We start from the raw sequence: 15,194 nt of genomic DNA, 5'->3' as shown, positions 1-15,194 counted from the left end.
TTTCTAATGCGTAAATTATTCTGAATCGGCATTACGAATAAAACAACTGTAACAGTTCCAATGAATTTTCAAACTCTACGATAACTCTGATAAATGAATTAATTGACGAAAACTGAAATTAACTGAATCACGAGCGAGGTTATCTCAATAACTAAGTAACTACAGCGATTACCAGGTTTTCTTCAACCTCTTGAACTTTGAGGGACTGAATAAATGAACGACGCACGATTAAAACATAACGGAATTAGCTGATTTATTTGGAAAAATCCTCGCTCACAGTCGGAAAAGATCCATTCAGTCTGACGGGACGAGCTGCGTGTCCCAGAGTACAATCACATTCACCTGGTGCATCTACTGCACGCACACGAGAGAAGAGTGGCGAGTCTACTATATAAATATACGAATATTCAAGCGGCTCGAGGACGAATGACGATATAATAATCGTTCTCGTTACAGTAAAAACACGATCTGCTCCTCTCTTTTGCTTCCTTTTTACATTAACTTTTTTTTTCTTCTCTTCTCTTTTCACACGCTTGTTACTACAATTCTGCGCACGGTGTGCCATTTGCAGAATTCCCTTTCTCTCTTTCACTTGAACTCGATCGTTCGCTATGGTTAGCCGTTACGTGTTTAATTATACATAAATACTGCGATCTATCGTTCGAAGCACGATAATAAAATATCGAATGGTAATAAAACACAACAAGGGGCAAGTATTAGTATACAATAGAATTTGTTGAACGACAGTCGATATAAAAAACAACAATCATACTCGACAGACATTGGTCGATTTCCTCTCTAAGCGTGGAACTGGGTGGTCGTTGATCGGAAAATCAAGCGTAAATTATTATCAATTCAATTGTTACCGATATGTCGATCAGTCGTTTAACCATCGCGCTGGTCAAGTGTACTCTAACCAATTACCATGCCCATCGATTTAACATTTAACAAAATTAAATATAACTACTCTTATACATTCCCAATTGTTCAAGATACCTAACTAACGCTAAAACCATCAATCGGATCGTTCCGTTTCGGAAATTGTTACTTTCACCTTAACGAATATAATTACTTGTAAATTTTGCATTTAAGAAACATATACGTATATTACATTTTATTTAAAATAATAAGGGATTATTCTTCAATATTGTTTTTAAGGTATAACAACAAAGACACATTTGGTATTTCTAGTACTAAATCGTAACCGTTTCAACGAAACTTCCATGTTATACTTATATTATATATAAGATCGTTGCTCAATTTTTCTAATCTTATCTCCATTCTTTCTTCGAACATTGCTCGGAGCATCGATCATGTACAAAAACTCAAAGAATCCAAACAACCACCGCGTATCTCGATAATTCGCTACTTTTAATTCCTACCCCTGAAACCGCTTCACTTCGCGACAATCGTCATCCCCCAACGAAACAACATCGAAATAAACTATTATTATCAACAGAATCATCGCTATTATTTATCATAAATTACAGATCAACCCCGTAAAATAACCAGCAAACCCGCCGAGGCCGAGCAGCGATTGTACTTGAACTTTCCGATGCAACGCAAAAGTTTCCACGCTGTAAGGAAATCCTACGAAAACTTACAGCCTGCGGTTGCCTATGTACAATGTTCTTACAAGTAATTAAACGTTTCGTTTCGTATTCATTTTCTTTTTTGGCGTACGCTACACGTACTCGTTACCGTCCACACTCTCTTGGTTCCTCGAAATGATTCTTCACTCGACTAGCATCGACACTCGTTACACTCGTCTTTTACGATTTTCCATTTCCTTTATGTCCTTTCCGCTTCCTCTTTCTTCCTTCTTCTATTTCCGTTCGTCTCGCCTTTCTACATACACACAAACACACATACATACACACACACATACACACAGAGAGAGAGAAAGGCGGAACGTGTGCTCTCGTCGCGACGCCCTTCTAAGTCGTCGAGGACCAGGAGGACACGCTAATTAGAGACCGTGGTAATTAAGTTGTCGGTCGCGGCGATCGGTGCCACCGGAAGTTCGCTGTAAACTGGGTTAAGGCGACACCGCGAGTGCCACGCGAGCGAAGAGGAAAGTCCTGATTGTTGTAAGGAACTTGGAGCGACGAGGATCTTCCAAGTATTCTCGTTTCTTAGTTTTTCGCGAAATTTCGGGATCGCAGGAATTGGATTGGGGGAAACGTGTTGGCAGAGCACGCGGAGGTAAACTCGATGACTTACGGAGACAGAGCGGAAATGGCGTAAAGGCTGGCCTGGACTGGACGAGTTGCTCGACGGCAATGCGAGCCTGTTATTTGGTTGATTTGGTTCCTTTCGTGTTCGTACGCCCGCTCTGATTAACGAGAACTGACGACTCGATCGAACGAAGGCGCTTGACATTAACGCTAGAATTATCGACGGCTAAAAGATAAAACGTATGAATGAAATTAAAGCGCTGGGAATAGGACAAAGATCACGGCGCGATGAGAGTGCGCAAGCTCTTCTATCAGTACGTTTCGCGAGAAATTAGTCGAATCTCCGAAAAGTTGGCCGTTGTATATGTGCAAGATTGAACGAGGCTTATGGGAGAAATGGCAGAGAAGTCGAACATGAGTCGTCGCAAAATAGCGGAAGAGAAAGAACCCCAAGAAGATGCAAGGTGGTTCGACATCCATCGATGCATTTTCAACGCATTCCAGCACACGTGAGTTGTAGGAAGCGTATCTAAAGGGGTCGTTAGACGTACCGAGCAACAAAGTGTGAAGAAACTGGTTCCATTCCGTGCAGTTCGTCTTCCTTTCCGCGCGAAACAGTTCCATCAAAGTCCTAGACTGTTACAATCCATTAAAAAAATCGTCGATGCCGTGAAATATTTTCTAACTGCAAGATCCGTTGAAGGCTCTCGACAACGAAAATTTATGCTTCCTTATCTCCCTTACGACGTTGATGCACAACGAAAATAACACGAATGTTCGTATAATTTTACATTGATATCTTCGACGTATCCAATCGACGTTTAGGAAGCTCGTCGAGTTTTCTAAGGAAAATAATCTACAAGAAAATGGAATCAGGAACAAGTTTCGTCCATTTTACGTGAAATATCACCTTGTGGATATCTGATAACACGCGTCATCGATCGACATCGTTTTTCCTATTTCCTCACGACGTGGTTTCCCAGTCTCATGCATCCATGATGCGTCTTCTCGTTCTCTTCAAACGCGTTTTTCTTATTCTTACGTGCCTTCTTCAGTGATACCGACTCCGTTGCCATCTTCTTCCTGCCGCCGAGCATCGATGGCAAGATGCAGCACACATTCGCATCATTCTTTATCGCGACAATTTTCGTAAATATTAAAAAATCGCGTGACCAGTATGGCTTTTTCGCGTTTTCTCCAACAATAAATCGCGTGGCGCCGTGTCTGGCCGTGACTCATTGCACCTTTATCGATTCTCAACTGTTTCGAGGTGACAATCTGTTTCCCTCGAGTCTCTGTCTCTCGATATTTTCCTCGGAACGAAGAAAATGTTTCCGCGTGTTTCTTTGTGCGACTGATTTGAAAACTGGAAATTTTCTTTTTCATCAATTTACGTTCTTTTAGTATTTGAAGCAGGTGAAGACTCGAGATGAACTTTTAACGAAACGTATATATATACAATGATCAGGTTCTTCAAACTAATAAATTGTTTTTAGATTAAAATAGGCTCCTTTGATTGTGAACAATGATTAAAGAAACATATATGGAAGATGTACATTCTAATTCGTAGGTATTAGAAAAGATTTTCCGTACCAAGTGTGATAAACGACTGAGATTAACAGGAAAACGATTCATCAATTAGAATTTTATATTCGTGCGAGATAACAATTTGAAACGTTCAACGAAAATTGCAATCGGATTAATCGCGAGTGTTACGGGAAAACGGCGATTTATCCAAAGACTTGACTAAAATAAGATTAAAATTTGGTTTAAAAATAACATTACTTTGTCTAGGTCATTTTTAAAACAAAATTAATCGATCAATTGAGATAATCCATTTTATTCTCTGTTTAATGCGTTCTAAAAAAAAAATGATAAATAACAAAATTAATAAATCAACTGAGACAATTCCGTATATCAAATCGATACCTTCCATTTTTACTTCAAATAGAATTACCCTCAAGTTACTTTATAATTAAAGACGATTTCTAATGAAACAGTGATTCTCCAAAATTTTAACAATTTCTCGGTAATCGTTCGTGTTTCGAATTTTCCGCCAGCGTCCTATTACTCGAACGAGAATCTACTTAGAAAGAAAACTGTAGCTTTTCTAAGAAATCGTTTATTGCGAATCAGTTCCTCCACTTTGATATCCAATTTATGTAGGAAGGATGTATTCGTTTCCTGATGTCCTTCCTTTTTTACTTTTTCCCATCTTGTGGCTCGCTTCCGATTTCACGGCTACTTCCGTCGTAGCGGGTCGTTGTTCCGGATAACGCCCTTGTATATCGTTCACCGCAAACCACGATTTCCGGTCTCGTGTTGCCCTCTGTCTCTCAGCTTAATATCGATCCGTGCACCGCAATAAATAACCAGTCAAATTACGTCGTCCGACTTTCGTGTGCTCGATTCCCATTCCTAGCCTCGTCGGTCTGGAAACAAAGCGCTACATTTTGCTAGAGGAGGCTGCGTTCTTTCTTCTCTTTCGCTTTTTTTTTTTTCGATCCTCCTTCCTGCGCTAGTTCGCCAGTAAATACACCGCAAGTACCTGCTTCAACTTCTTGCTTCGATTCGGAACTGTTTTGCATGCTGCTCGTTCTCCACGAAAATATTGTCTCCTGGTAAACTTGCTGGAGCTCGTTAAATATGATCGTAATTGTTTGGTAGTGCCGCGATTTCAGAAGAAGGAAGCGCTTCTCGTTGAAGGTAAATGCAAAGTATTGCCGTTGTAGTTTCACGTAACGAGTTTCCCCGCGAGTTAAAACGGTGTATAGACTTCTTTGGCGAAAAGATGAAACTTTAGGGAAGAACTGTTTGCCAGGTAAGATAGATAGATGAAAAATGGAAGTTTCATGCGGAGTTTGGAAAAATCGCAAGGAAACGTAGAAGGGACGGCCACGAGAACACCGAACGAAATCAGAACTTTGCGCTCTCCGAGACGCGAAAACCGAATACGCAATTTGTTAGCGGCAAACGTATATATACTTCTAATTGGAGCAGGAAATTCTTCCTCGACGAACCGATACAATATAGTTTCGTACGATATTTTCTATAAATAGGAACCACCGTTAAAAGATATTCAACGTTTGATATTAAACGTGTTGCAGCCGTATCATAGATATGAAGGAAACTGTAACAACTGATCTATAATATTCACGAATGTTCATAATGTTCGAATTGTTGAACAAAAGGAAAATTTCATGATAATATGTTTCCCACGGAATATCATCAACGCCATAGAAAATATCGTCTCGCATTGGTGGTGGTCGATAAGAACTGCATATACCGGAAGTCCACATGTCAAGGGGACCGTTAAGAATAAAGTACACTGGCAAGAAACTCGAGCATCCACCGTTTTGAGCTCTAACCACCGCTCAGAATGTTCATACGGAAATCGATGAACTTCCTAATGAACCATTCATAAAAGCTAACTCTCAAACTTTCATAGTTTTCGCTGTAAACGTTCAATGTATAAACGTAACGTGTAATCGGTCATGATCCAACGAATCATATTCTGTAATAATCGAGTAGTTTTCTGAAAAATGTAGGTCTGCTTCTGAAATTTTTATTTATAAAAACATAAAAAAGGGACAGAGTTGAAACACAGTTAATATTAAATAAGAAAGAATTGGAAAGCTTCCAACGCGATTTATTCGACTCGTCGTGTTATCTAATGGACTCTCTTTTTTCAAGAAAATCTCTCAATTCCGATTTGAATAAAAGGAATAACACGCTGAATCATTTATTAGAGTTAGAAGGAGGGGGCGCGATATGTATCGATTTCAATTAAGCTCAAAACGATCGGTTTGCTTTCCTACTCCTCTACAGAGCACGATACAATGAATACAATATTTGATTCACGTGTACATACGTACGATATAGGCTAATTGAACGGGGAAAGATAAAGGGTTGAGGATGGTTGTTATCACATCGTTTTACAAAAATTCCCCTGGTCGGGAAGAAGCAACGATATTCTATTACGTCTGATCGTTTTCTCTCTTTTTCTCTCGTTACATGGTATAAAGGTGCAAAAAATTGGAGAGGCACGATCATCGTCTGAATACCTAAGGTCAACGATTCACCTGGAGCTCTACAAACGCGTACTACGATTCGACTAACACGACGAATTCACGACAAAGGATAACTCAAGAGCTCGAGGATCTTCCACGTAGCGAAAGATCATCTAGCGAAATTTTCTTCTACTCGTTGCAATGGCAACTCATCTAGCGTATCCATTGACCAAGTAACAAATCTCCGGTGCTATATCCATTCTGATCGAAAATCGTAGCCAGATGTTCCCTTTCTCCATCGCGATCGATTTCTTTTAATTAATCCCGATCGTTTCGCGAGCTTACAGTCATAGTTATTAATATACAGGTTTTATCTTGGCCTTCTTGAACCGGGCCCACGTCAGCATTATTAATACGATTCGACGTCATCTTTATCAGCAACGAAGTCGTCGATGAAGCCTCGTTATAGCGAAAGTCCTGACCTCTTCTTCCGAGCGAAATATTTCTGCCTTCTCAATTCCATTTTTATCAGCGAAATTTACGACTTTAAGCGGCTGCCGAGCTCGTTATCGATAACAAGCGGAGGCAATCGGCAGGGATCGTTGAAAAGTTTCCCAAGGAACGATGAAAAATTTGGCAAAATAGAGCTTCTGTGTTATGGCGGAGAAGCACTTGTTTCGTTGTCATCACGGACATCCACGATTCACCTAAAATATCGGCGAGTGATTCACCATTGCCTCGAAAATTTCCTACGTCCTCCCGATCTTCTCTTGAAAAAGCGAAGACACGTCTGTGCACCATTTAGGATCGGCAAAAATAGCCGGCGATCGGTGAGTAAAACAACCCCAGTCAGAGCATCCGATCGGAAAAATATTCAGACCGATGTCATCTGTCATAACCATTTAGCTTCTTACAAGGACCGCTGTCCTCTCTTCGTGTTCTTCTCTAGAGTATGTTGCGTCAGCCACGCAGCTTTAGTGGCAGTTTTTCATCGTCTCGTATATCCCTCGTTCGTTAAATACGCATTGTTAAACTGAATTAAAACGAATCAATCGACAAAGGAATACGTCCAAGTATAGCTCTGACCTCTTCCTTCGTCAGAGGCTGTCCAGTTCTCTTGTATCAGAAAAATTAAGCATCTCCATCGAAGAACGTAGAACCACGACTCCGTGTACGATACCATGAGATCTGTTTCGATCTCTGTTGCACGAATCCACCGTTCAGCTTGCACCATTAAGAACACACATCCGATCGGCCAGCGTCTCGAGAGCAACGCTGGTCCGAGAAACAATCGTCGGGAACAAAAAATCGAGGGTGTTCTACGACGAGAACAATTGTCCGCGTGAACAGCAGGTTTGTGTACACGTGCATTCACTCGAGCACCTCGTGGACGTCGTCATTGCAGCATGACGAAGAGGACGAGGAAGAAGACACCGTGGAAGGCGTGGCTGTATCCAAAGGAGAGACTGTCCGCGACTTACAAAATCAGAAGACGCACGTGCAGTCCTCCGAGGCCCTGGCCTACCTGGCCCGCTTCCTGTTCAGCTTCGCGAGCTTACGTCGCTTCAATATCAGCTGATACAACGTGTCCAACCCCTCGTGGAGGCCTTCGCCGGTGATCGCGCAGGCTGGCTGCACTCTGATGCACGCGCTGCCTGGCATTCCGGCTAGTTCTAGGACGCCTAAGTGCTTTTCCAACTCGCCCACCTCTTTGGCACCTGTGGACATCAGGCGGAACGGTTTGGTCAGTTATTGGGTATATTGAGAGCAAAGAGCGGTAACAGGATGAGGTGTTTTGTTCAAAAGAGGATTTCCTTCTCTGTAAAATAAATACTTTTTCGTTGATGATATGTGTTAATGATGAATCGAGGATGAAGGTTGTTTAAGTCTTGTGCGATGGAACTTACATCTCTTTAGCGTTCCACGATCTATCTCTTTCTGATAGTTTAGGATCGCGTAAAATCTTAATTTAGACTTTTTTTGTCAAAAATGAAGAGACGCAGTTTTGATCTTGCGATGGAATTCTCGTGATGAAATATATCTTCGGTATCGTAGAATATTTTCACCTAGCGTTTTAGTCGACGATGAAGGTAGTTTAGGTCTTGCGATGGATTTTGGATTTCGGGAACATTTTCTTTTCTCGATAGTTCAGGATCATGAGGAATATTTCTTATTTGGAATTTAAAAGGACGAAGATAACTCAGGTCTTGTGGTGGAATTCGAGTTATTGTTACGACGACGATTTCCTTTTTTGGTAAGTAGTTCAGGATCGTTGGATCTTGTAATTTAGAATTGTAGTTGAAGAAGGATATAGTTCGAGTCTTCTGACTACATTCGAGTCTCTGACTGAATTATTAAAGTCGTAGAGGAATATTTTTAAGATTCTAGAAACTGGATCAAGTTCGATAAAAGACTATATGTGTCTGGTTAATCCAAGAGGACAGATTACATACTCTTTGTTTCTAAACGATTATCCTTGCCGAATCAATGGTCTGTAGACGTTGAACTTCACGAATGGCAAGTGTTATTCAATGGTCTACATTCAGTTACATAACAAAAGGCATAAAAGGATAATATATAGAAGCTGAAAACGTTAATCTTACGGATGACGCAACTGTCTTCTATCAAATTTTTTTTCAAGACCATTAAAAGCAATGTGTTTGTGAAATCAAGTGCTGCTGCTTCATAGATATACAATCTATAATCTAATCATGCTCCAATATAGATCGCGGTCAAGTGCATTTATAGTCCTCGTAGCGAAGCCATAAGCTTAAACCGATACGCGGCTGTCTTCTCAGCCACTTGTTCATACTCTTAAAGTCTTTGAAAGCAATTTGATCTTGTTTCTGAACACGGAAACCATTTGCTACAGCTAACGTCCAAATGAAGTCTCGCGAAACTTTTAATTTAGGATAAAAGAAAAATCTACTTTTGTATAACAGTGTATTAATAATACTGAGCAAGCGTTGGGAATAGAAAATGGTTCTCATTCTTTTTTAATTATTATTACACGAGGAAGATATAAAAATGTCCGCGTTTTCTAATATCTCCTTACAAAAGAATATATCTTAGACGAACAAGAGAACACATCTAAATACTGCATATATCATTTTAAACGATCGAGCAAAGTCCCACGCGAATAATTAAACACATAACATCAAACTTAAGATCGTCTTCCTTCGCTTTCTTTTCTTGTTATCTCTACGTTATTACTAAACAAACATTGAAATAAACGAGGGAGACAGAAACCTTGGCATTTTCACTAACACTTGCTTATAAAAGACAGCTTACAGAATAGACACGAAGAGATGTTTAATACTACGTTCTCTCAAGCAATTAAGCAAAGTCTCGGAAATAATTAAACGCTTAGTCGGAGTTTCAATTAAGTTTCTTTCGTTTTCCATTCCAATTATATCTCCTGTTATCGTTAGACATATACTATAGAAATAAACGAATGAAGCACGAAAACGTTTACGCTTTCCAGTATATTCTCGTAAAAGACGATAGATAGGATAAGCAGAAGAACGCGTTTTTAATACTCTGCGTCACTGTGAGTAGTTTAATTTACAAAAGAGGCCACGGTTCCTCTTATAATCGAGGCGAAACGCCAACTTAGCACATGCATACATGCACGAGCACTGTGTTACCTGGCAGATCCTGCTTGTTGGCCAGGATCAGAATGGGAACACCAGCGTTATCCGGGCTCCTAGCTGTTCTGGTCAGCTCCATTTTTGCCTCCTCGAGCCGTTCCGCGTCGCAAGAGTCAACCACGAAGATAATACCGTCTGTGCACCGGGTATAAGACTTCCATAATGGTCGCAATTTCTCTTGCCCTCCCACGTCCCATACGAGAAAATTCACACCTGCGACAAACCACCATGGCAACCCATTTTACTTGTCTTCTTCTTTTTCTATAGCATTTTCTTTTTCCTTGAACGAAAGCTCTGAAGGGGTTGAAACTGGTGAAAGTACCGTTTAGGGTGGAAAGATGCGACTAGATTGTTGGATTTCGGCTTTTGTATAATAAATTGATGAAAATAAATAATATTAATGAATCGATAAATTACAACTGGTAGCTTATAAATTTTTCGTTTACAATTTTATATCGGAATGGAACAAGTATCGGATTTAATAATAATTAGACCGCGGATGTTTACGCGAATGATTGGCTTTGTGAAGGTAATTTAAAAAGGTGGAAGCTAAGTAGAAATTTTGTTTCGCCGACTGAATGTGACGCGTGGGCTTGCTTCGGATATTTTGCGTACGTCTCGAACAATAATTTCGAACGTAATTCTGAAAATTTATGCACCTTTGAATTTCACATAAATCTAATATGAAATAATATATACTGTACATTTTATTTTTATAATCTAATATAAAGGATCTAATAACGATAAAATCTAAAAATCTATAAAATCAGCTTGTGGAACTTTGGTATCAGCTTTCAATTTATCAATAAGTTGTCATTTGAAAAATCTGTACTAATTAACACAAAAGAATCATTTATTCCAGAAATTTTTCGTGTTTCTATCACGGAAATGATCGATCTTTTCACGATTTGCTTTCTAAAGATATTAAAAAGCCTGCCAAGGGGAATGTGAAAATTTGCCCTGCACAGCGTTTAATCTTTTTTTGCCCATGGAAAACGCTATGAAAATGCTATGTAAAATAACTGGCAGAACGTGGAAGGTAATATTTTTTATCCTGACGTTATTATCTCGAGTATAGCCCACGGTATGCGCATTTTAGTTGCTTTCACATCCTGTTTTAATTCAAAGAAATGGAACTCGTAGGACGCTTCTCTAATGCTTAGGAAACGATCGTGATTTCTTTTCGCTGTGAACTGTACTTTCTCGAAAGCAGACACGCCGGCATGCGAAGTGCAAAGGGACAAAAGAGGAAGAGGTTCTTTAACGTGATTTCCATCTCTCGGCGCGATCGTTGCTACCAGGTTTCTGGGACAACGAGACCTAGTCGTACGAAGAAACATCGACATCGACATTGACTTATTACGTTGCCACGCACGCGGTAACTGTAATAAATGTCCGCGTTAAGCGTTATCCTGACCACGTAATGGTTACGTGTTCAGTTACGATAGTTGCGCGTTCCAGCTATGCACGCTGCGTTGAGAAAAATCGTCGCCGATTGCAAATCGGTGTTTACCGCGTGACTTGTTTCGGTTTGTTACAAGAAGATGTCGAAAGTAACTCTAGAAAATTTTAAAGAATAGCATCGCTAGTAACATCATCGCTTTTCCGCGTTTCTCAATTTATGGCCTACGATCGACACGACTTTCGAATGGCTCGCGCGATGTGACAATTCCAGTCAATAAAATCTTCAAGATTCTATCTTCAAGATTAGTACGATAAGAAGTTAAAATCATTCATTTTCATTAAAAAGTTTCCAACCAATTTCTATAGCCGGAAATGAAATAAAAAGATAACCCGCGAATTGGTGTACGCAGCGTTGAAAAGCGCAAGCTAAAACCGCGGTAAACTCGTGTTGATCGTCGTCGCAAGTATAGTATACTATGAAACGTTAATTAATTCGACTTTACCTTTCGCTTTTCCGATGCCACCACGGATTCTCTCGCAGTTGAAGCCAATGGTGGGCACGGTGTTTAGGTACTGGTCGAACTTGAGTCGATACAACGCGGTGGTTTTCCCAGCACTGTCGAGACCGAGCATGGCCACGTGGAGCGGCGTTCCCGTGGGAAGTGCCTCGAGGAAGCCGCCGCTCGTGCCGCTCCTGCCCATGCCGGCACCCATTCCTCTCCTTCACCAGCTTCCTCCTAACTCGACCACCGTTTCCTCCCCTCTAACCCTCCTTCTTCGCCTTCTTCCCTTTTCTTTTATCTATCATTTAGATTTCTCCGTCTTTTTCCTTCAAAATCAATCCTCGATATCCGATCGGTCTCCTCTCGCACCTCTGCCGCTCTCTTCTATCCACCACTTTCTCTTCCTTCGATATCTCGGATCAATAATCCTCCGTCCTTCGTCTCAACGACCGCGTTCTTCCTCTTGAAAATTCTCTTCTTCTACTTCATGCTGGATATAACTGACACTCAGGAGGACCACCAGTGTTCCCTTGTCCGGCAACTGCTTTTTCTTCCCCCGAATTTCTCTTTCTCCCTTTCTCCCTTGTGCACGATCCACCGCGTCGCTGCACCGCCTTTATTCCATGCTAGCTCGGTAACCTGGCCGTCTAGTTTCCAGCCTTTCGTTTTATCTCTCTTGAACCAGCCCGGTTCTTCTCGTTCCCGCCTTCTTCGTCCCTTATATCCTTCGCGTGGATGATGCTGGTTTGACTCGCGTCTCTGGGCCAATGTGGACGATCGGGGAGAGAAAGAGAAAGACAGAGAGAGGGAGGCTCTCCTCCGCTTTCGATGCTCGTCCCCGCCGTAAAAGGACTCGCTTCGAGGCCACGATCACTACCGCACCGGCTGAAAATGAAAGGAGAAACGTGTTAGCGATGCCTGCTGGCTACGTCGGCCGCGCTTTTCACATCTCGTCTCTTTGCCCGTTTTTTCTTTTTTTTCTTCCTCTTTTTCATTGCCCTGTCTCGATAGATCTCGAGCGTGCCCCGGGTATTTTGCTCGACTACGGAGATACAGGAATTTTAACAGCGGAATTATCGTCGATTAGACCGTACTCCTGTTTGTACGGTGGAACCTTGATACCTCCACACGTATCGAGATTTCGTTCGTTTTCTTCGGATCCGCTGTGAAAACCTCTATAAATCGAGATGCCAGGCTCGCTTTGTCTCGATTTATTCGTCACGCGCGTCGCTTTACAAGCAGCTCGATCTCTGCACGTTCGAGCTTATCTTCATGGGCAAACTTAACGCTAATTGTATCAGGCTCGGTCGAATGACCGGTTTTCAAATTTCATTTAAAATTGTACAGTCATTGAGCTTTCTTTTGTTCGTCTAACTTTACGCAAACTCTTCTATTAACAATTGAATAATTCTATTAAATAATTCTATTAAAATTGATTAATCAGATGATATGAGAATGATGTCGAATCGATACAATTAAACAAATTTAACACGAGCAGAAGACATTTACGTTCGTAATTCGTGTAAAACCAAGTCCAATTTCTGAAATAAATAAATATATACACATACGTGCAATTGAAAGACGATGGGATCTATGCAAATTCTGCAAGCTTTCGATTTTCCAACCTAATCTGTCTCTTGCTGCGAAAACATCGATATCGTAAAGAGAATGAAATTCCCGGAAGAAGACACGAGCAGAACGTGACAAACCCATTCTTCTCGATCTCTCGATTTCCAACAAGGTGAATTAGGTTCGCGAATATAAGTTCCTTGAAGACAGAAGATAAATCTACGAAGCTTCACGAACGATCAAATAAAGAATCACGTTCGAAATATCACAATTAATAAAGATAAATTCCGCCGTCAATTAAAAGGACAATCTCGATAGCATAGAGTCGACCGCGTTTCAAAGTTGCTTCCCGCGATTTCTGCCTGTGGTCGTCAGCTTTGCGCGCTAATTTTTCTTTTCCACGCTAATCGCACCGTGTCAAATTGCATGGAACGAGGGTTAACGCGCGAGAGACGAAGAAGGATCGAGACGCGATTCGCGCTATTCCTCGCAACGATCGATCAAATTGTTAAATGATTGGCATAATTGCGGAGTATAGCACGGACTAACAACGCGAGATAAGAGTCAATTAATAGCGCGATTTAAGAAGGGCGCCGTTCGCTGGCAGTACGCTGTTGGCCAAAGGAAAAGAAAAAGAAAGAAGGAAAAAGGATCGCGAGAACGCGACTAACCTTGGCAATAAGGAATACAAATCTAACCACTCGACATGCAAATCCGCCGGCTGAATATTCCAGTTCCACGAGGCGTGATTAATCTCCTTCCACCAGGCGGCAAACTTTATGGATAACACTACGGTTACGGTTGCAGGCTACAGAGAATTCTGGGGCCAAGCCATTAAACGTGTAATGTGCATATTGCGCGCCTTGTGACACACAGCAGAAATTTCGCCATGGCGGCGCGACGCTCTAAAACCCGAAAACGCGCCTTCTCGTTGCTTGCAAAGTGTCGGCTAAACTTTATTTAGCTTAGCCCTTAACCAGTTAGCTGTTGCGACCTCAAAGAAAAGCGTGTATCTAAAATGCGTCGCAAAAAGTAAGCGACGACGAGTATACTCGTCAAATACATTGTATATTGTAATATAGAATTGAGTTGTAGCGAGACGACTGTTTTTTATTTTTTCATTTTATTACCACAATTTACTGCAATTAGTAAATTGCAATTCGAACAGCAAATTGTAACTACTTTTCGCGAGTTACGAGTATACTCGACATAGGACAGAATATTGCCATCTCTTCGTGACGAGTATACTCGTCAAACGCATAGTATCTACGGTTGTTACAATATAGAATTAAGCCGTAATGAAACGACTGTTTTATTCTTTCATTTTATTACCATTTCTTCATGACGAGTATACTCGTCAGGAACAGCTAATTGGTTAAACCTACCGATCGGCTTCTTCCTATTCCGTGTCCGAAGATCAAATTAATCGCTTAAAGAGGATCGTAAAATAAGAATGAAAGAAAATCGGCGCTTCGATCAGAGGCAGAAGAATCTGCGGGAAAATTCGATATGTGCTTGTATCAACAGATGTTAATAATACGTGTTGATGTAATAACCGTGTATAATAATATGAGCAGAAAAGAAAGGAACGTAATGTCTCGCCTAAGGACTGCGCGCACCAAAATAACCCACGAATAATTACCTGGCTAATTAAAAGAGCATAGCAGCCTTACTGTAATATATGCCGTAACCAGCAATTAACGTCCACATACTCTACGAATGTAGATATAGAGAAATAGACGAACACAGAGACACGGAATAGAACCTGATACAGCCCTAACATCGCGAAACTACATATCGAACGCATTAAGCTTCCTCAAAGAAATAAACGTGTACACTAAAATCTAATCGGTCTAAGTCTAATATAGTCGCTAATGATCC

General features: G+C 41.0%; 1 protein-coding gene across 2 annotated transcripts in view; it reads right to left on the bottom strand.

Annotated features, from left to right (window-relative positions):
• Nucleotides 1-228: 228 nt before the first annotated feature.
• Nucleotides 229-15,194, bottom strand: part of LOC122574563 (ADP-ribosylation factor-like protein 4C) — a 54,690-nt gene continuing 39,724 nt past the window's right edge. For both annotated transcript variants that reach the window (XM_043742269.1, XM_043742268.1), the window contains exons 2-4: nt 11,745-12,629; nt 9,835-10,050; nt 229-7,905 (exon numbers count right to left, since the gene is read on the bottom strand). In XM_043742269.1, coding sequence (XP_043598204.1) covers nt 7,709-7,905; nt 9,835-10,050; nt 11,745-11,955 — 624 coding nt within the window. In that variant the 5' untranslated portion in view covers nt 11,956-12,629 and the 3' untranslated portion in view covers nt 229-7,708. The remainder of the gene's footprint in view (nt 7,906-9,834; nt 10,051-11,744; nt 12,630-15,194) is intronic.

The sequence above is a fragment of the Bombus pyrosoma genome, linkage group LG14, assembly GCF_014825855.1.
Source record: "Bombus pyrosoma isolate SC7728 linkage group LG14, ASM1482585v1, whole genome shotgun sequence".
In the NCBI taxonomy this organism is placed as follows: domain Eukaryota; kingdom Metazoa; phylum Arthropoda; class Insecta; order Hymenoptera; family Apidae; genus Bombus; species Bombus pyrosoma.
Note: the sequence above shows the minus strand (reverse complement) of the source record. Positions and strands in the feature narration are given on the sequence as shown.